The sequence below is a fragment of the Cucumis melo genome, chromosome 1 (assembly GCF_025177605.1).
Source record: "Cucumis melo cultivar AY chromosome 1, USDA_Cmelo_AY_1.0, whole genome shotgun sequence".
Lineage (NCBI taxonomy): Eukaryota > Viridiplantae > Streptophyta > Magnoliopsida > Cucurbitales > Cucurbitaceae > Cucumis > Cucumis melo.
In genome coordinates this window covers 35,341,788-35,363,427 of record NC_066857.1, presented here as the reverse complement: position 1 = coordinate 35,363,427, position 21,640 = coordinate 35,341,788, and the positions used below count along the sequence as shown (strand labels likewise).

Below are 21,640 nucleotides of genomic sequence, written 5' to 3'. Positions count from 1 at the left end.
AGGATTACGTATATATTACACTTTTACATGTCAACTTAATACAATCTTGACGTTATAAATTTGATTCTTTTATCTTACCTTTTAATTATAATATATTTTTTAAAATGTAGATTTAGGTTATTTTTGCATACTTAATGTTATAGATTTAAGGTTTCCATCTAGAATCAACTTTTTAACCATTTTTTTTAAGTTTAAGGATATTTTTTTAATTTTCTTTTAAAGATTAACATGTGGTTGTACTTAATTTTATATTTAATATATCTTTTAAACTTTAAATAAACTTTTAAACCATCCATTTTCATTTATTCATCCAAATTATCAAATATATATATATATATATATATATATATATATATTCATTAGTGAAAAATCTTGACAATTTTAAAAATTTTAATATATGTTAAAACCTAATAAACATTGAAAAGAAAAAGGATATCGATAGACAAATTTAAAGATGGTAAACAAATAAGTGCAAAATGAGATTAAATTCCCACAACCAAACTAAACTAGGGGCTAAGAGCAACAAAGAGAATTGTTATTTCGATGGGTTTAGCACAAAAATGAACTAGAACCGTCCACGTGCACAACGACATGGGGACGGTGGGGCCTACGTCTTGTGCGTTGTGTCGTACGGTCGAAGGTTGGAAGTTTGCATGGAGCCTGTGGTGGAACGACAGATCGACAACAAACCAAAATTAAAAAATCGATGTCGCTGCTTCCTCTCTTCGTTTTCTTCTTCTTCTTACTATTTTTGTTTCCTTCCTTTGATGCTTATGTTTACGATCCAAATTTTCCTAACAACAAATTTCAACATTTGGCTTTTAAAATTTTAACATGTTTTCTTCTACCTTTACCCATCGTTGTCAATTTTAAAAATTCCTTCCTTTGATCAAACACTTTCAAGTAATTTTGTATATAGAAATACTTTTTTGAAAAAGAATTGTCCAACACATGTATTTTTATTTAAATGGGATTTTTATATTAAGTTTGAAATGAAAATGATTCTGTTAAAAGATATACATTTTAAAGTCGAGTTTGGAAACACTAATTTAATTTTGATATTTTATTGACTACAAAGTATGTTGTATGAGTTGTCTTTTTAATAATTAGTAGATTTTAAGCATGGGTTTCACTTTTAGTGATTAAATTTTGAGTTTTGTTACCCCTTTAAAAAATGTATTTGTAAGAATGGTTAGGAGTTCATAGTTTTTTCGGAAAATTGTGACAAAAGAATTTAAAAAGAAAGCAGTAATACAAATCTTTTGCATATTGCAAATATGATAAACATGACAAGTAATTAAATATATTAGACGTCTATCAGAGGGTTATCCGCTTTTAAATTTACTAGTTTTGCAATTTAGAAAATATAACGACATGAATTATATTATCATAAAATTTTTGTTGTTCTTTCGAATCGCCCTAATTTTTTTATAAGAAATTCCTATTTTACAAATACTCTAAAAAATTTGTATCAATATTTTTTACTCTCTCTGCTTTTCTATATTCTATATTCTCTCGTTTGCTTCTTTGAGGGCAATTGATCAAAAGGTAAGTGTTCTTTTATCGTGGAGTTTTAAGTTCAACCGTTCAATGACTTATGTTGATGTTCGTATTTTAATTTAATTGCTTACATTTTTGTCTTTTAATATTTACTCCAATTTTCTTTACTATTTACGGTTCTCTTAATTAACGTGTATTATTCTATTAGATGACATCATCTTTTAAAAATTACTTAAGTTGTAATGTCTTAAATTTGGTATGTGGCACTACGAACAACCTAGTATATATGGAAAAGTTTTCGTAATTACACATGTAAACTTATTACGATTTTAGTCATAGGGTTTAGAGAAGTGTAATATACAAACTCTTTAACTTAGTAACACCGTATTGTATTATGGAAAATTCTCTCAAATAAAGTTGTTCCCATTCTATCTCGTGGATGTAGTTAACACATTGTTTATATAAAACATTCCAAATTAAGTCAAACTCAATCGTAATTGATATCTTTTATTATTATTATTATTAAAATCCAATATATTCAATTAACTCTTGCTTTTTACAAGTCGATAGAGTACTTAGTTCAAACTAAAAGTTCAATTAATCAAACAACTTGGTTGATATAGATTTTGGATTCTAGAGGCTTCCACTTGAGAAGTATTCACATTTTGTCCTTCAATTTTGTCATTAACATTTCTTTAAACCCATCATCTAGATTTCATTTGACACAAATAACTAATAATATATAGATTCATCTCTAAAATCAATATCATAATATATGAAAATTTAATTTAGGGATCATAAATTTTTGTACCAATTTTATGAGAGATAGAGTGATCATGAAGATTGAAAAAATCTTTACTCAAAACTTATTTATAAGCAATCGATTTTAGTTAATCAAAATCATGTGTTTAGATATTGAATATTTTATCTCTTTTGAATACGTATAATATATATTTTAATTATTGATTTTGTGTATAATTAAGTCTCAAAATTCTAGTTCGTGTTTAATATGGTTTTTTAAAGAAAAAGTTTACTTTTTTTCTTAAAACCTAATATAAGAATTCAAGGACGTTTAAATTTAAAGATTAAAATTCTAATTTTAAAAATTAAAAAAAAAACTAAATAGACACAAATAAAACTTAGAAATTAAATTTGTGACTTAATTACGAAAGTTTCTTATACAAACCTCACTCCAAACTATTAGTTCATATTTCATATAATCCTAATAAACATACAAAACAAAAACACTTTTTTTTCTTAAACGAAACTAACACTTGAGAAAAATTATTTGATAAATTATTTGAAATAGTTTATACTCGTTGTTAAATAGAATCTTATCAAGAGATTCGAATCTTTCGGATTTACCGTAAAAGAAATATATTACTACAAAGTATATGGACTAAATGGCAAGTGTTGAAGGACCAAAGTTGCAATTAAACATAACTTATGAGCATCATTCCATCGTCCTTATTAATTCTCCACTTTGCCACTTCGTTTCTAAAAATGGAGGCTTTCCTATAAGCCTCAGTGTCTCTTCCCATAGACTTTCATAGAGAAAGAAAAAATCTCCCACCCAATTCTTAGATTTCAATCCTTTCTTCAAAATTTTCAAATCCCATCTCTCAAAATTGCAACTTCGAAAGCGTATAAGCATGCTGTTGAGAACTTCTTCAACCCCAATTCTCAATTCTTGGCTTCACCAATCCAAATCCTCCCCTTCAGAATCCGACCAAATCCACCATCTTCAAAGAACCAAATCCATCTCTTTAACATCGTCTTTTCACCTTCCTCCACCCTCTTTTTCGAATGAATCGCCCAACAGAGTAACCCAAAACTTGTTAGAATCAGATTCCAGAGATCCGAGAAAGAAGATTCCAATACCCAAAAGTTCTGAAGTTCAATCGAAAGTGAAACCCAAGGAGAATGGAGTCTCAGTTCGAGATCAACATCTCAAACCCACATCAGATTCCTCTTCATCTTCGATTCATGGAGTTTTTTTGAATTCTGGGTTGGGTTTGAAATTCCCAAACGATGAGGTTTGTGATGAGAAGAGGGATGGATGTATTCTGCAAACGCTGGTGGTTGGCGGGGGAATGGGGAACGACGGTGGGCGGGTGTGCGGTGGCAGCGGAAGAGGTTCAGACGGTGGAGGTGGAGGGGATAATGGTAGGTCAGGGTTTAACAATCACCATGGAAGCAATAGCACCGATGCTTATTATCAGAAGATGATTGAAGCGAACCCTAACAATGCTCTTCTACTTGGAAATTATGCCAAGTTCTTGAAAGAGGTATTTTAGTTATTTTGAAATCTCTTGAAAAGTTTTTCAATGGCAGCCCCTTCTGATTATGCTCTGCCATTTTAGGTTCATGGAGATTTTTCCAAAGCAGAAGAGTTTTGTGGAAGAGCAATTCTGGCTGATCCAAATGATGCAAGTGTTTTATCGCTTTACGCTGATCTAATTTGGCATACACAGAGAGATGCTCAACGAGCTGAGACTTATTTTGATCAAGCTGTTAAAAGTGCGCCAGATGATTGGTAAGAGTATGAATTCAGATTGAATTTTCAGCTTGATGGTTGAATGAATGATTCTTGTTTAATTTGCAAGAAAGAGATTCTGTTAACTGGTGATTCATTCGTTTACTTTTGATTGTTTTGATCATGAACAAATTCTAAGTTCAGCTTCAATATCAGTACATTCCGTTTCATGGCCTTTTGGTTTCGGAAGATTAATTTTATAAACACGACTTCTAACTGATTTTTTTAGGCTTGTGGTTAGATTTGAATTTGACCAAGAATTCAAATATTTTCTAATTACAGTAAGAAAATTAGAATGTAAAAACAAAAAACTGAAATTGAAATCGCTATCAAACAAGATTTAAACATTCCTTGGTTGTAAAAATTCCAATTTGATTGTGACTTGTGTCATTTCTTCAAGAGTTGAGAAAGTTCTCTTTGTTAGTCTGTGAATCATGACATGTGGTGTAGTACTCATCAATTGAGCCTTGTTAAGTTATGCTATACAAGTTCTTGGTCAAGTATCGAAATGGAGAGAATAGTTCATAGGTCTTTGTTTCTTTGTTTTTTATATTGTTTCAATTCATAGTTAATTTGGTTGTTTCTAAACGTTTACAGCTATCTCCTAGCGTCATATGCACGGTTTCTCTGGGACACTGAAGTCGATGAAGAAGACGATACAGAAGACCAGTATGAAACAGAGGAAAGTCACCGGTCGCATCCCGGTTTCTCTCATGGAGCTCCTCATCATTCTCCTTTGGCTGCAACTTCCTAATCTTATCAAATATGTAACACACTTCTTGCCACTGTAAGATAACTTGAATAAAGAACGCATCAGCTCATTACCACCTTTTTGCTGTTAGTATATAATATATGTAATTTTAGCAGAACGGATATGATTTTCTAACTGTAACCCTTTTCATAACATATAATATGGCTATGTAAAAAGTTCACTAATAAAGCCTCCTTGGCCTTTTTCTACTATGTTGTATAGAGGAAGATTTAAACATTATCTTTTACCCTTGTGACATAGTCACCAATCTCGATGGGAGGAGTATGATGAAGATCTATGTGTTTGATTGAAGGATGAACAGAAAGAAAATGAAAGTTGCTTCGGGTTGCAAATTGTAATGAGATCTTTTTCTTGTATGTGGTGATTTTGGAGATATGTTATGGTTGTGGCTGGTGGATGGTTTTGACTAAATGTGGGTCGGTTTTGGATGTCATTATCTTTCATGATATCAGCCAAGCTGTTCCAAAGCATGCTTTCAAGTATTTTAATCTTGTAATATCATATTAATGTCAAATTACAATTTAACCCTTCACACTTTTATTTTCTTCAAAAAAAATTAAAAACAATCGATCAAATCGAAAGAGCAATATAACAATCAAACATCAATCGAAGCCAAATCTTTCCGATTATGGGTAACTTTCTCATTTTTTTAGAAATTTTACAAAAACCAGAAACATTTATACGAGCAAAAAAGAGTCTTCTCAACAAAAATTAATTAATAGCCTTCAAATGAAAGAATTTAATGACTTCGATTGAATTTAATTTACTTCAAAATCAGGGAGTTTTGCTCATTTCAAAAACAGGCTTTACCCCTGTTACAATGACATTAGCTTTTAAGACTTTGAATGATTAATTGATGGTCCTAATCATATATTAACATTAATTATAGATTATATCACAAATAAAAGTACAAGATTTTGGGAGACGAATATATATATATATATATATATATATATATATGTATATATATTTTGTACGATTAATTCTCAATCAACTAATTCATGAATAAACATCAATCCATTAGTTTGATCTCTTTGATTCCCCTTTTACTATAGAGTTTTTGCTCATCCTAAGAAACCAAAATTTGTTTTAGACCATTTACATTGATCGATTAATTGATAATCCTAATTATATAAGGACATTAATTATAAAAATAAGGTACAACTTAATTTTTATCCTCTTAAAATTAATTCCTAAACGATAAAAAAAAAGAAAAAAAATCTATCCTATAATCCAAAAAAGGTGATGAATGATTAGATATTGTTTGATTTGATTGAACTACTCACTTCAATTATTAATGATGATGATCATCAAGCTTTGATACTTTAAGGAACCCATTGTTGTTAATCTTCTAATCATCAAACCTAAAAACTGGTCTCCACTTCCATATTTCAACACCTTTATTGGTGGCTTTTGTTCAAATTTTTCTAACCCCACTTTATGAAATTAGAGAAAAAGAAATACCCAAGGAAAAGATGGTTTAATCAAGATGTTTAAAATGTATAAAATGACATGTGGGGTTAGCTAATCTGACCCACTTTTCATCCATTCCTAGAATTAAATCAAACACTAATTTCAAAGTGATTAATTAAGATACAAACAATCATAGTAAAAGCTTATCAATTCCTCATGCCCCCATGTGACCATGGTCTTCCATTTTTGCTTCCTATATACTTTAAACTTATACTAAACCACATCATCATAAATTATACAAAGCTTTTAATTCTATTTCAAGTCTCTTCTCTCTTTTATATTATTGCGTAAACTATCCATTTCCTTTCTAGACTATGCTTCGTTTATTATTTTAAATCGTATATATTCAAACTAAGTCAAGCAAAATCGATAACAACTCATTTTTAATCTACAATATTTTTTTTCTCGTGTGTACCGATAGATTTTTATACATCGTTCATGGGTTAATCTAAGAGGAAAAAAAAAATCAAAATTGTCGATTTTATTTAAATTCTTTTAATAAAAACATCCTTTATGTATATAGTTTGCGTTCAAATGATATAAAAGATTAAGACATAAAGCTTTTGTTTTTAAACGTTAGCTTACACGGATAACAAAATATAAGTAGTTTAGGTAACGTGTGGGACTAAAATGGTTCAATTATATGTTTAATTCTATGAATCGTAAAAAAGTTTAGAATTTATTCTCTATGTATTATGGTTAGAATTAATTAATTTTATAAAATTTTCATAAATAGTCTAAACCGTAAAACTAGTCTGTTTAGACTAATTTTAATCACAATTATCTATCTAATATATCTTTTTATCATGATCTCATTGACATAATTTTGGGTGCACTGAATTAGAAACTTATTGCAATAATCCATAATTTGAAAAGATAATTCCAAACACAAAATTAGTGCTATTAGCTGTAAAGAGTGATTATTAATGGAATTGACATTTACGGTCTTAAGCCATCTATATATAATACAAAAGCAAATCTTTCTATCGACGACGTTCCATTGAAACGAACTTAGTCGAAAATTATTAATTGAAGTGTTGGTTCAATTTGGCTAAGTACTTTTGGATTTGAATCATACTTGATAACTCAGACCCTTTGTGCTATAGATTAAAAAGAAGTTCAAGATAACATTACGTCGATAAAAGTTAGAATATCGTTAACGTACATAGATGAAGAAGTTTAGATAACAAAAATTCCATTTACTTGTTTTTCTTTAATAATATTGTTAGAATTAATTAGATCGATGGTAAGTTAATTTTTTGTATATTAATTAATTGATTTTAAGTTCATCTAATTAACGTATGTAATACATTAAGATAAAATTATCACTCAAATTAAAAGTTAGTGCTTTTGATCCTAAATTAACACAACAATTTTATCATCAGTTTCGAAGTTTCGAAGTCAGAAGTTTGAAAGTATTAATACAGTGATTTTATGGGATAGTTGCAAATGTAGCAATTATATTCAAAATAATTAAGTATATAGCAACATTTTAAAAAAATTGCAAATATAGCAAAATCTGTCAAAATCTATCAATGATAGGAGTCTATTACCGATAGATCATGCAGTAAATGTTGGTCTATCACTGATAAGCTATAAGAGTCTATCAACGATAGAAGTATATCACTGATAGACTTTGCTATATTTACAATTTTTTTAAAATATTGCTACATACTTAATAATTATTCTAAAAATTGCTACCTATTATAATTACCCTTCGTGTTTTGGTTTTGATGTGATAAATGGGCTTTAATGATGGAAGCTTAATAAGGCCCAAATTGTAAGCATTGCAATTCCATCTTATATGGTTGAAAGTGAAATTTAGTTGTAGATTCTTATGTATTATATTAGGCACTCTTCTTCCTAAGAAGTGTTTCTAAATGAATTAATTGTGATTGAGAAAACTTCTTCATTCTTTTTTTCTTTTCTTTCAAAATATAAAATGTTTAAAGTAGTTGCATTATTGAAAAATTAAATATAACATGATCTTCTACCATTCAAATAAGAGACAATGTCAATTACTGTTGAGTTAAATTCGTTTCGAAAAATATAGTTATTCTTTTAGAATTTTTTTCTTCGAGTTGTAATAAAGAAGTTGTGAAAAACCGACCCCACGTTGTAAAAGAAAAACACTAAATGGTCAAAAGAAGTATATTTTGACAATTAATTAACAAACATATATAATATTCAAAATTTTCCAAATGTCTTCGATTAGTACTTAAAGAATTATTATTAATAATAATAATAATAATAAAAAGAAACAATACGAGCACATATCATCTAATCCAAGACTTGATCTATCGATTATGATATGAAATATTCGATCTTTCGACTTCACATATAATAAAGAAAAAACATGATAAAAAAATTATTTATTCACGAGTTTCACCCAAATACTATACTTTCACATACGACCCAGTAAAGATGCCGTATTAATTAAAGAGGATAATAGTTTACACTTTTATATGCAAATTTCTTATTATTCTTTTTTCTTTTTTTTTTAAATTTTATACATACTACTTTCAATCATATTCTCAGTAGATTTAAAAAGAGAGATTTTTTTTTTAAAAAAACCACTCTTTAGTGTTTTATTTAGGAAAACATCCAATAAATTTAGCAAATTTTGGTAAATTAAATGTTTTAAATTTTTAAGAAATTAAAATATAGTAAACAATTCTTTTTATTAAAAAAAAAAACTGAGGAAAAAGACAAAAGAAGTAATAAAAAAAAGACATTGTATAGACATATTGGGAAGATAGAATGAGAGCATATTTAGGGAGCGATAGGGATCACTGGTTGGAGGAGCTCAGCTCCATAAAAGACTAAAACTTCGTGAACTTTCTATACCTCTTTGATTTAACTAAATGCGTCTTAATCCAAATTACATGAATAAAAAGTCATATATATATATATACATAAAGAGAGTCAATAGAAGCATTTTGACTCTCGTAGGCAAAAGCATATTGGAACACGAACGGTTCTTCCAGCAGTCTACTCTCTCTTCACAAACTGAAAGAAAAAGATGGAAAACGAAGTGGCTCTGCAGAACAAGGAACACCCTGAAAACCCACTTGAAGGATCTAAAGATGAAGTTTCTTTTCAGCTTCCAGCTCCACCTTCTTGGAAGAAACTGGTTTTCTCACTTTCTTTTCTTTTTTTAAGCTTTCTGATTCTTTTCACTTGCTTCCCCTTTTGTTTTTAGTTTGATTCTGTTTCTGGGTGTCTCTGATTTTTTCTTGATTCTATGTTTTTCCCCATTGTATCACCTATTTTTTGGTTAATTTTACTCTGGGTTGTGGTTGTTGCTGAGTTTTAGTTCTAGGGTTTGTTGTTAATGTTATCCCTCTTTGCCTTTGAAGGGGTTTTTTAATTAGGGTTTTTATTATTTAGGAAGTATTTAGCTGAGAAATTTGTTGCTTGTGGTGATAGTTTATGCCTTTCTGATGCTAATTATGGTTTGAGGAACTACTCTGCTATTTTGCTGTGATACCCTGACAAGTTTTAGAGAAATTTGGAGAGATTTAGATGATAAGAAAGCTTTCTCACTATAAAACTAGTGACTTCCCTGTACATCAATTTATAGGGTATAATCCTTCAAAGACAGAAACCCAAGGCCCAAAACAATTACATCCCCGTTTGGTATTTATTTCGTTTTTTATTTTTGGTTTTTGATGAATTGATTTTATTTTCTCTCAAATTTTTAAAATGGTTTGCATCTCTATGTAGTACAATAATTACAAAAACAAGTTTTAACTACTTTTTTAGTTTTTGACTTTTGGTTTGATTTTTAAAAACATTAGTAAAGTATAAATAGCAAAACAAGAAATTTGTAAGTGAGAAGAGTGTTTATAGGCTTAATTTTCAAAAATTTAAAACTAAAAACTGAATTGGCTACCAAACTTGGTTTACATTTTCAGTTTTCTTTTTCAGAAATCTTGTTTTCAAAGGAACATTTGATTTCTTTCCCAAATTCAGAAAACAAAGACAAGCTTTGTTATTTTTTATTTTTTGGACTTTTCTAATTTTGTCTTGGATTTTACAAGTATTTTTTGAAGGTAGATGTCAAAACAAAACATTTTATAGGAGGAAGTACAATAAGCTAAATTTCCACAACCAAAAACAAAAAGTAACTTAATGGGTTGACTAATGTGTAATAACAATCTGCTAATAAACTCAGAAACTCCAGTATTAGCCTGGAAACTAAGGAGCTATTTTAACAGATGAGAAGGGAAATTAAGTATTTGGGTGTTTTTCTTTTGACCTAAAAACTTTGTTCCTTTGGCTGAGGTTAAAGGTTGTTACTTTCACCAGCTGGTATTTGCAAAAAAACATTCCTCCCCGTCTCTTTTATTCTATTATTCTATGTCTAAAGTAACTTACCGTTTAAAGAACTTGACAAGGGTCGTGTTTTTTGAGTCTGAATGATTTTCTAGTTTCCCAATGAAATGTATTTTGTTTAGAAATGGCCCTCTAATGGAGCATGTGTATGTAACCTCACATTAAGAGACTGGCAGAGTTAGTTAGGACTAGGAGAAGGAGGTGAAATGTGTACAAGATTCTGTAACCTTGAGTTTGTAACCAACTACTTTGGTATAATATTCCCAAGATGCATTGGAGTGTTTTCTGTTGGTATCTTTGGTCCTCTGTCTATCCTTTGCATCCCAGGGGAGGAGTGATGACAATCATGTTTCAAGCCGTGATTTCAGGTACTAGGTTCTGGTGTACATCGAGAAAGAAGTCTGATTATGAAATAAAGAATGAAGATGAGGAATTGATAGTTTCAAACTTAAGCTTTAGCCAGTAGATGAATCGTAGCATGAGGTCCATATTCTAAAATAATTTTTTGTTTTCTTTCATAGTTTTGCATGGCACTTGTCATGCGGTCATATCCCAGATACTCTTTTGAACTAATAATCTTTGAATGATATACAATAACCAACCATGCCCTGTCTTTTAAAACCTTCCTTACAATACGTTTGTTTCTCCAGTATTTGCAATATAAAAGGATTAGATGTGTCTTTTTATTCACCTTCTTTACGCTTTTGTTCTTTGGCTTTTAAGATGATAATTGTAACATAATGTTTTATTCCATTTCAGTTTTCACCAAAGAAGGGAGGTGCACCAAGGAAGAATGATATTGTATTTATAGCACCTACTGGTGAGGAGATCAGTAACAGAAAACAGCTCGAGCAGTACCTAAAATCACACCCTGGAGATATTACATTATCGGATTTTGATTGGAGTACAGGTGAGACACCCAGGAGATCTACTAGGATTAGTGAGAAGGCCAAGGCTACTCCACCACAGGAAGAGCCCCCAAAGAAACGAGCAAGAAAATCTCCAGGTTCAAAAAAGAAGGAACACAATGAAACAGAGAAATCCGACGGTGAAAAGGAATGTAAAATTAAAGATGCTGAAATGTCTGAGAAGGACAATGCTGAAAGAGAAAATGAGAACTCCAAGGATGAAGAACCTAACAAAGAAGATGAAACAAAACGAAAAGAACTTGAAACTGCCAAGGGTGAAGAGCCTAAAAATGAAGATGAAAAAACAGAAAAAGAAACTGAAACTGCCAAGGATGAAGAGCCTAAAAAAGTGGATGAAACCAAAGACAGAGAGATTGAAGCTTCCAAGGATGAAGAGGCCAATAAGGAAGATATAGAATCAAAAGAAACAGAACAGAAAAATGCCACGGAAACCAAGAACGGGCAGTTAGATACCGAGGATGGCAAAAAAGTAGAAGATCAAAGTCGTGAGAATGTTCCAAATCAAGAGGTTGCCACAGCTGGTGAAAAAGTGACTTTGGAGGTTGGTCAAGACAAAGAAAACGGGCCAGAAACTGAAGCAGAGAAAGCTATCGATTCATGCTGTATGAAACAGGAAAAGCCAAACCTTGGTACTACTAAGGAAAATGGGGTTGCTGAACAAGAAAAGTGCAGGGGAACCGAAAGACCACCAGCATCTGAGGGAACAATCACGGAAAATAAAGACACACAAAAGCACGATGGAAAACATGAAATCCAGGGTGAGAACAGAGGGAGCGAGAACTTGAGCGAGGTGACTGCAATCAGTAAGTAAAATAAGTTATATTTCTCCAATACCCCCTCCCCCACATCTCCGGTTATCCTCACAACTTGCACAGCCAAATGGACTTGCCACCACCCTTTTGTATGTTGGCTGGTTCTCTCCTTTTGTAACTTTGAAATTGCTGCAATGACTGTAATTTTAATGTTGTTAAGGCTAGACTTGGTTGGGAAAAAAAAAAAGTTAACGATTCTGATGGTAGATGAGATGTAGTTTTCCTTTTTTTTTTTTTTTTTTTTGTTTTCTTTTTGGCTTGGTAGAATCCCAAGCCAACTGACTGTTGTTATTAGTGAAACTTGATCACATGTAGTTTTTGTATTTCCTTTATGTCATAAGTAGGTTAAATTTACCATCTCTGACATCAGGCATTTGTATCGTTGGATTATAATAAATGAAGTAGAAGAAGTTTCCAGTACTCTGCCTCTCTTGATTTTTCAATGTTTGAAGTTTTGTAGCCTTGCCCTTTATGCCAAACATTTGCTTGGACAAGATGGGAATGGTTGCTGCTGACTTGGTATTACTAGTTAGTGGATTTCTTGAATGGTCCCTAGCATGGTGGCTGCTTGGTTGATTTTTCTTTCAGGACCGCAGTCAGCTGTATATTATAGGATTGTAATACGAACTTAATTCGAGTATTATGATCTATACATGAACACAATCATAGTTCGACGATGATGCTTTGGGTTCAGGTTCATACAAGATTAAGAACAATATCTTTATTATTATATTAAATTGTTCAAGCTTGTTGGCGTATAGCTGTTGATGGAAATGATGTTTCTGGGTCCTCCTTCGGGATAAGGGGAATATCTTTTGACATGCTTTACCCTATTGTGACTTGTGGGGTATTTGGAGGTTGTAAGATTTAATGCCTCTTTGAGCATGCTGATCACCAAGGATGTTTTTATTTGTCCTTTGTCCTTTTCTTTTTGTTTGAGTTTGAACTCCTTGTATGTTCCTTTATTTTGCTTTACAATGGCAGGTCAAAAAAACCATCTTTTATTAGCTTGATTTTTTTTTAGCTGGATTCTATTAGAAAACATGTTTGGATTCAAGGCCATGTTTGCGTAGGTCTCACGAAATTTGGTCAAATTGTTATGTATCATGGGTCTTATAAGAGAATTAGATTTTCATCGAGGTTTTTGACACTAGTTATGAATTGAAACATGTATGATTGTTAAATGCCCTCTAGTCATAATTAAAAACTAACAAACTTTCTTACGGTTTCATCTTCTTCATATTTAGGTCTCTGTTAGTATTAATATCATTTGTACAATATTTACCTCATGCTGACCAATAAAAGATGGTACTACCTGATTCAAAACAGCAAAAAATGTGTATCAATATCATCGGTATTTAGATTAATATCAGTACCATAGGATCATATATACATATATCAATATCAAAATTAAATCTAACAAAAATCATACGTGCAATAATTGAACATGGTCGACTTTATTATAGTTACAAAATATTGGGTCGCCAACAACCGTATTTAATCGAGCCAACATTTGTTACGGTTACAAAATGTTGCTTCACCAACAACTAATCGAGCCATACTTTTTATACCACGATGGATTAACTACAATTGCAAATATCAAATTAAGTATAGTTTAATTAACATAAAATGTGTTAACATTCAAGAAGTTTGTAGTTCAAATCTCTATACCTCTGATTATCCTAAAAAACAAAATTTTAAATAAGTAAAGATAACCACCCTTCAAAATGGACAATTTTATGTTATTAAAAACAAAACAGTGGATTTGTTGTAAAACTATTTACAAAAAAGTTATATGTTTAACGTGTACGGTGTAAACATTAAAGTCTAGGGTTGGTAAGTGAGAGTCTTTTTCAAAGAAAGTATTGGTTTGAAATGTGTAGAGTCATCTAAAATAGCCATTTTCAAGGATTGGAACATTCAAACATTAAGAACAACATAGTTCCAAAGAAAGACAAAATGGGGAAAGTTGTAGAAGAAAATCAAAAGTTTGTAAGTGGGAAAATAGGAAGTCTATATATATAACATTATATATAATAATGTTTTGTTGAGAAGTTTCTTGGAAGCTAACCTCAAGAAAACTTTATGATAAATTATTCAATAAAGTTGGTTTCATTTTATTACTAATTTTCACATCACGTGTCATGAAAACATTAGTTATTGCTGTCCTTTTCTTAATTGACAATAACACCATCTTATGATAAATGTGCTTTCCCATAAACATTTAGTTATTATACATATGAATAAAATTGAGAAAAACAAGTTACCTAACTTTATATTATTCAAATAAATCACTTATTTTAACCGCACTTTGACGTGTTTTTCAGAGACTAAATTTCTAATTATTTTTAAATACATTTTAAATAATCTTTTACCACTTCAAAATTATAGGAAAAGGCAGTCTATAACATCTATTTTTGCATATTGTAAATATGACAAACATGACGAATAATTAGAGCTTAAAACATTTACCAAATAACCTGCTTATACTACCTTTGAAAAAGTAAATCAAACAAGATTGAAAAAGTCATAGTTTAATTTACATGGAACAACTAGTGGGTCTAAAACCATACCAAATCAAACTTTGAACTCTCTCCACAAACAAGTCTTCCATATGACTTCATTGTCAACTAAAATTAATATAAACAAGACTAAATCCACGTCTTAAATCCAAATTTCTATGCTTTCACTTTCAATTCAAAAAAAAAAAAAAAAAAAAAAAAACCATAAAAATCTTGTTTTTTTTTTCTTTTATAAGAAAAATCTTTTTACATTTGGCAGCCATCAAACGTTGATCATTCTAAAGCTGTCACCTTTTTCCTTTTAGTAAATATCCAAACTTTGACCGGCGTTGCTACAATGGCGGCTGTTGCTTCTCGTTGTCTTCCAGACCACACCGTACACTAGAATGAAACCTTCCCTTATCTTCTTCTCTTTTACTTTTCAATTCATTTCATTATAAATACAAACACAATTTCTTCTCAACATTTCATCATTCAATTCGCTTACGGATAAACAAGAAAACATGGCCGGTAGATTCGCTATTGTTCTGGGTTTTGCTCTGTTTTTATTCCTTGAATATTCCGCCGCTCAGACTGTTTACACCGTCGGTGACTCCGCTGGCTGGACAGTACCTGCAAACGGCGTCGCTTTCTATGAATCCTGGGCTGCCGGAAAAACTTTCCATGTCGGTGATTCTCTCGGTGAGTAATTAAATCCCTTTTTGAATGCTCTGTTTCTCCGAACTCTTCCAAACTCCTCTGTTGTTTCTTTGGAAGAACTAATCAAATTAGTGATTTTGTTGTTGTTGTTGTTGTTGTTGTAGTTTTCAATTTCAGGACGGGTATGGATGAAGTGTCGAGAGTTACGAAAATGGGGTTTGATATATGCAGTGACGACAATGAAATTGGAGACTCCATTGAAACGGGGCCTGCAACCATTCCTTTATTATCTCCGGGCGAGTACTATTTCATCAGCTCTGAGGATAGGCACTGCCAACAAGGTCAAAAATTAGCCATTAATGTCACCGCCGCCCCTGGACCTCGGTCTCCGCCCTCTTCCAGCGTTCCTCCACGAACCCCAGCTCCAGGACGAGCTCCGGTGACCCATGTCGTCGGTGACACCTTTGGGTGGGGGATTCCTCAGGGCGGCGCCATGTTCTACGCCAACTGGACTGCCGGAAAAAGATTCATCGTTGGCGATTCTCTAGGTAAGAATAATGAAATCAAACTTGTAAGACATTAAATTGAGAATTGAGAATGGAGAATTGATAGTGATTTTGTTTTTGCAGTGTTCAATTTCAGAACCCGCGAAGATGATTTAGTCAGAGTAACGAAACAATCGTTCGATTTATGTAACGATGACGGTGAGATCGGTGACGATATCGACCATGGGCCAGCAACCATCCCGCTGTTAACTCCCGGCGAGTATTACTTCATAAGCAATGAGGATGGGCACTGCCAGCAAGGTCAGAAGTTAGCGATCAACGTCACAGCTGCCGCCCCCGGACCAATGACTCCACCTTCTTCAAATCCTCCACCTTCTACCCCACGCCCTGCCCCCGTCACCCATATCGTCGGAGGCTCCGTAGGCTGGACCATTCCACCAGGCGGCGCCGCTTTCTACGTCAACTGGACTGCCGGCAAGACATTCGCCGTCGGTGATTCTCTAGGTAAGTAATTCTCTATTCTTACTAATTAATCACTCAACCTTCCATTACATTTTGCTAAACTTATGTTTTAATTATTTCAGTGTTCAACTTCCAAACCGATGTACACGACGTTGAGAGAGTACCGAAACTATCCTTTGACATATGTAGCGATGACAACGAGATCGGAGACACCATTGAATCAGGCCCAGCAACAGTCGTTCTCACTACTCCCGGCGAACATTACTACATCAGTGGTGAGAATCAAGATTGTGAACTCGGCCAAAAATTAGCCATCAATGTAGTCGCCTCCAGATCCACCGGTCCTGTTACATCTATTTCAACCCCTCCAACCTCCGGACCAACCCCTGGCGGTTCCGGCCGCGGACTACCGAACTCCTCTGGGAACACCATCGCCGCCGCTCTCTCCGCCACAGTCTTTGGCCTTGTTCTGAGCTTCTTCTAATTAATTAATTAATACGTTTCTTTTTTGTTTTGTTAAAATCATGTTTTTCTTTTTCCTTTTCGTTTTCTGTTGTTATTATTTGAGTGGGGTTCTCATGTTCTTGGATTTCTACTTTGTCATTTCATTATTTCTATACATACTTATATAAATAAATAAATAAATACATGAATAATTTAATTTACATTTCACATTGATATTATCCTTTCTTCATTAAAAGTTAATAGAGTTTGATTTTGATAATCCTAACATATGCATGCCACTAAAACAAACAAATGATAAATAATCAAAAGAAAAAAAATTGTCTATTTTCCGCGTAGATTATTGTCAGGATAATCTCTAACTTTATCTTTCTTATTTTTCTATTCAATTTGTCCTGTGTCTATCAATATCAACATGACAGAGACAATTTTGATTCTTTTTTTTTTCCTTTGCCAAAAACTTTAATTTGAAACTGACTATTACTATTAAGTCAAGAGATTTTAATTATTCGAAAATATATATTAGATACTCTGAATTATTTTAACTTCATGACAAATTGAATTATCTATTATTGGTGAAATATGTTGGTTCATGATTTGTTATGAAAAAAGTTCATTATTTTTGGATATTTATATCTTTCCTTTGGGTCCCCCACCCATTTAAGGTGATTTATTTATGGAAGACTTTACTTGTTTTTCATATATATATTTGTTTGAGAATAAAGTAAAATTAATAAAATCATTCAATCATTCATGTTTGAAAGGATTATGAGATTGGCTATGAGGTAAGTATTTGCTAATAGATATGTAACTCAACCATAATATTTGACATCTATGGCTCCCATGTTTACATTCCTTATATCTTCACCCATATATATTCTATGAAAAATGAATTAGTAAATATTTGGGATCGTTTTTCTTTTATTAAGAAAGTTTAGGCGCCAACGTGATCGTGATTTAATTGATATAAGACATACATTCTTGACCATGATGTCACTAGGTTCAAATTTTCTACTCTATATTTTTGTACTTTAACAAAATTAAAAGATCAGATTTTTATCAAACATGACTTAAGTTTTTATATGAGTATTGTATGGCAAAATGAAATCACAATAAACTCAATTTTTTTACTATATAAAGTCGAGATTATGGACATAATTATTCATGTACTAAAATCTAGAATGGTTAAATTAAAAAATGACTGTATGATTTTGATCGGGGTTAAACTTTCATTCCTATGGTTTGAAAAGTTAGACTAAGTCTCAAGCCTTGAAAAAATTGCATGATAGTTTCTACGATTGAATAAAATTCTAGAAAATAATGTATGTAGTAAAGAATAAATTCTTATCATAAATCATGGGGATTAAGTTATTAAAATTGTAATTTAACCAAACTATAACATATGTTTGTTTTAAGAACAAAATAAAATAGCACGAAAACTTACGGAACACAGATGATCTTTAAACAATTACGATTTTGGTATTCCAATAGATATAATTATTTTGAATGCGTTTTTTGAGACTAACATTTACGAGAAGAAAATTTTTATTTCGATAAAGATTGAGCTATACTTAGATTTGCATTTTATTAGATATTATATTAAATTTAACTTCACTTATCAGCTTAAGCTTTTGGATCAATTAGTAAATTTAAGATGGTATAAAAGTCCTTGTATTGTCATTTCCGCCTCAATTCGTATTAAGCTTTTGAGTCAATCGATAATTTACAATATTTTATGTACGTATTAGTATTTTGGTGTAAACATGTATACTAAAGTCGTATAAAGTTGGTAGGAGTTGGTTAACGATGAGTGTATATAAAGACATTAAAGTTTGACCATTACACATATACAACTCTTTTGGTGCACGAGTTGAATTCAATATAGCGGAGAGAATCGGTAGATCAACTTTTGTCAATGAATGTGGAATTAGATAATCGTCGATGGACGTCTAATTAACATCTCTAGCCAATTGTCTAACTTAAATCAAATAACCATTTCTTTTTCATTACTATTTTCTCACTTATAGTCATAGTTTCTTAATTATTATAGATTTTAAAAGTAAACATAGACAATAAAGATTTGGAAATCATGAGAAACCAAAACTGTATGAGATGGCACCAAATTAAACATATGATAAAATTGAATTGGAAAACAACATTGTTATTATTTAATAGAGAAGCATACTATTGTTTCTTTTTCCAACCAAAAAAGAAGAAGAAGAAGAAGAAGAAGAAGAAGAAAAAGAAAAACTATTGTTTATTTCTGTTCAAGCCTCTAGGATTTTCAATTTCTTTTAATTAGACTTTTCATTTCAGTTTGGATAATTGTTGAATATTTTTACATTTCTTTGATTTCAATTTTAAAAATTGTTAACTTTTCTTTTATGTGAATTAAATGCATTTATAAGAACCAAGCACAAAATTCAATAATGTTCTTGAGTCATTGACACACAAATTAAAGTGTGCATTCAAACTTACCATATATATTTGGTCAATCCCCTACATTAATTTGTTCCTAAAGCTTAATTATTCTTATGCATGAATTTGCATGATCTTGATTTGTTTTTGGTTGAAATGAGTGGTTTTAATTAAGGCCATAAGTTGGTGGGTGAAGAAATGACAACTATATATATATTAAAGCTCCATTATTTCTTTTTCTCAAATCATATTAAATGATTTATAATTGAATTAATGTAACAAAGAAACTTTATGTTGCATGCAAGGAGTTATTATCTCAACAAAAAGGCCAAAGAGGAACCCTAATGACATCTATTATTTTTAGATATTGTTATATATATCTTTGGAGACATCTATTATTCACGAAAATCCAATAAACTTCAAACCAAGGACTCTAAAATTTTAATTTGAGTGGCCCTCCATATTCTCTTCTAAAGCTTATCATTTGGAACTAATTCTTTCTACTTATAGAGTTTATACAGACGCTTTGACCATTTGATCAGCTTTTTTTGCGGCCCTTCTAATGGCCACCAAAGTTTCTTTTCTCAATACCCAAAACTTCAATTCTCTATAAATTTACATTCCATTTTCATTTTTTAAACACAACATTCGTCCCATTTTCTGAAAAAGGAGAAAAATAAATTTTAATTTAGACAACAAAAAGTAATAATGGCTGGAGGAATTGGTTTTGTTTTGAGTTTCATTGCTGTTGTTTTTGTTCACCATGCCGCCGCCCAGAAGGTGCACGTCGTCGGTGACGCTACCGGTTGGACGATCCCACCAGCAACTACTTTCTACTCAGAATGGGCTGATAAAAACACATTTGCTGTTGGCGATTCTCTCTGTAAGAATTTTGAAAATTAACTAATAGTGATCATATGTACCTAAACACACACATATATATACATATATCCAATTTTTGAACTTTTACGTTTTGTTTTCTATAGCATTTAAGTTCACGACTGGATCACATGATGTACTTAAAGTATCGAAAGAATCCTTCGAAGCATGCAGCACCGATAAAGGTATCGGCAGTCCCCTCACGACCGGCCCTGCAACCGTGAAACTTGACACTGCTGGCGAGCATTACTTCATTTGTTCCGTTGGTAAACATTGTTTGGGAGGTCAAAAGTTAGCCGTCACCGTGTCCGGCTCTGGTACTCCAGCTGGTGGTGCAGTTTCCCCTTCTCCAAGCACAACTGAGGAGCCATCGAAAACTCTAGCTCCTGCAAATTCTCCGTCCTCGTCAGTGCCTAAAGTCGGTGACGAACCTTCTGCAAATTCACCGTCGTCGTCCTCATCAGTACCCAAGGACGCTGAATCTCCTGCAGCTCCAGCACCTTCTTCCTCTACTGTTGTGATGGCTACTGTTTATGTCACTTTGTCCGCCATTGTTATGAACTTGTTGTTCTAAATGAGGATTTTACATGACACTACCTTTTTTTTCTTTCCCCTTTTTCATATTTATTTATAAGTAAAGGTGGGGCTGTTGATCATTTGTTCTATTTAGTTTGTTGTGAATGGCAGACTGTGATGAGATTTTCTTTCGGTTCTGTATTTATTCCCAAACTTTCTTTTCGTTTTAATATATTTCATTCAAGGTTTTGTTCTCTCCCTCTCGCAATTTTAAGGTTTGAATGAATTGATATATAATCCCTTTTCAACTAAACCCACAACTTTAATTAACTTGGAGATTCGAATATATAGCAGTTAATGATGACACACCAATATATCATAGCAATTTAAATTTAGTTGATATACCAAAATTTTGGTGTTTGGAGATTAAACGCAAGCTCTACTTCAACCATATATTTTAGTATCATATTAAATCACTCATTGATTAAGAAAATTATGTTGATCATGTTGATTAAGTTTATATTATATCATGATCTATATAACAATTTCTTTACTAAGTTTGTTGTTTTCTTCTTATGTTGATCATGGTGTGAGAATTTGACCCTCCTACTTAATACTTAAACCTTTTTAAGGTGAATTAGGTTTATTTGATTGACAAACAGCCAACAAATTACGAATTTTTGTGATCTAAATAGTTCAAAATTTGGTAAACAGAATCTTTAATTATGTTTCCATTTGCATTCAAAATTTCGAATTTTAAAAATGAAAATTAAAGTTATATTAAATAAAGGAAATAGCAGTGGGTTACGACTTAACAATAGATTATTTTACGTGTGTTAGTCGTACATTTTTTTTCATATATGAAGTGTATTGAGT

General features: G+C 31.7%; 4 protein-coding genes across 4 annotated transcripts; all 4 read left to right on the top strand.

Moving 5' to 3' along the window:
* The first annotated feature begins 2,913 nt into the window (after window positions 1–2,913).
* Window positions 2,914–4,999, top strand: LOC103499799 (uncharacterized). Its single transcript, XM_008462896.3, has 3 exons — window positions 2,914–3,788; window positions 3,864–4,036; window positions 4,634–4,999. The coding sequence occupies exons 1-3, from the start codon at window positions 3,153–3,155 to the stop codon at window positions 4,788–4,790; spliced, it is 966 nt and encodes a 321-aa protein (XP_008461118.1). The 5' UTR covers window positions 2,914–3,152; the 3' UTR covers window positions 4,791–4,999.
* Window positions 5,000–9,187: 4,188 nt separating this feature from the next.
* On the top strand, window positions 9,188–12,780 carry LOC103500017 (methyl-CpG-binding domain-containing protein 11). The gene is made up of 2 exons (XM_017047166.2): window positions 9,188–9,414; window positions 11,379–12,780. The coding sequence occupies exons 1-2, from the start codon at window positions 9,304–9,306 to the stop codon at window positions 12,357–12,359; spliced, it is 1,092 nt and encodes a 363-aa protein (XP_016902655.2). The 5' UTR covers window positions 9,188–9,303; the 3' UTR covers window positions 12,360–12,780.
* Window positions 12,781–15,008: 2,228 nt separating this feature from the next.
* Window positions 15,009–17,161, top strand: LOC103499800 (blue copper protein-like). Its single transcript, XM_008462897.3, has 4 exons — window positions 15,009–15,563; window positions 15,686–16,069; window positions 16,151–16,531; window positions 16,612–17,161. Exons 1-4 carry the CDS (start codon window positions 15,386–15,388, stop codon window positions 16,971–16,973), a joined length of 1,305 nt encoding a protein of 434 aa, XP_008461119.1. The 5' UTR covers window positions 15,009–15,385; the 3' UTR covers window positions 16,974–17,161.
* Window positions 17,162–19,990: 2,829 nt separating this feature from the next.
* Window positions 19,991–21,018, top strand: LOC103499801 (cucumber peeling cupredoxin-like). The gene is made up of 2 exons (XM_008462898.3): window positions 19,991–20,252; window positions 20,356–21,018. The coding sequence occupies exons 1-2, from the start codon at window positions 20,078–20,080 to the stop codon at window positions 20,820–20,822; spliced, it is 642 nt and encodes a 213-aa protein (XP_008461120.1). The 5' UTR covers window positions 19,991–20,077; the 3' UTR covers window positions 20,823–21,018.
* The last annotated feature ends 622 nt before the right edge of the window (window positions 21,019–21,640 follow it).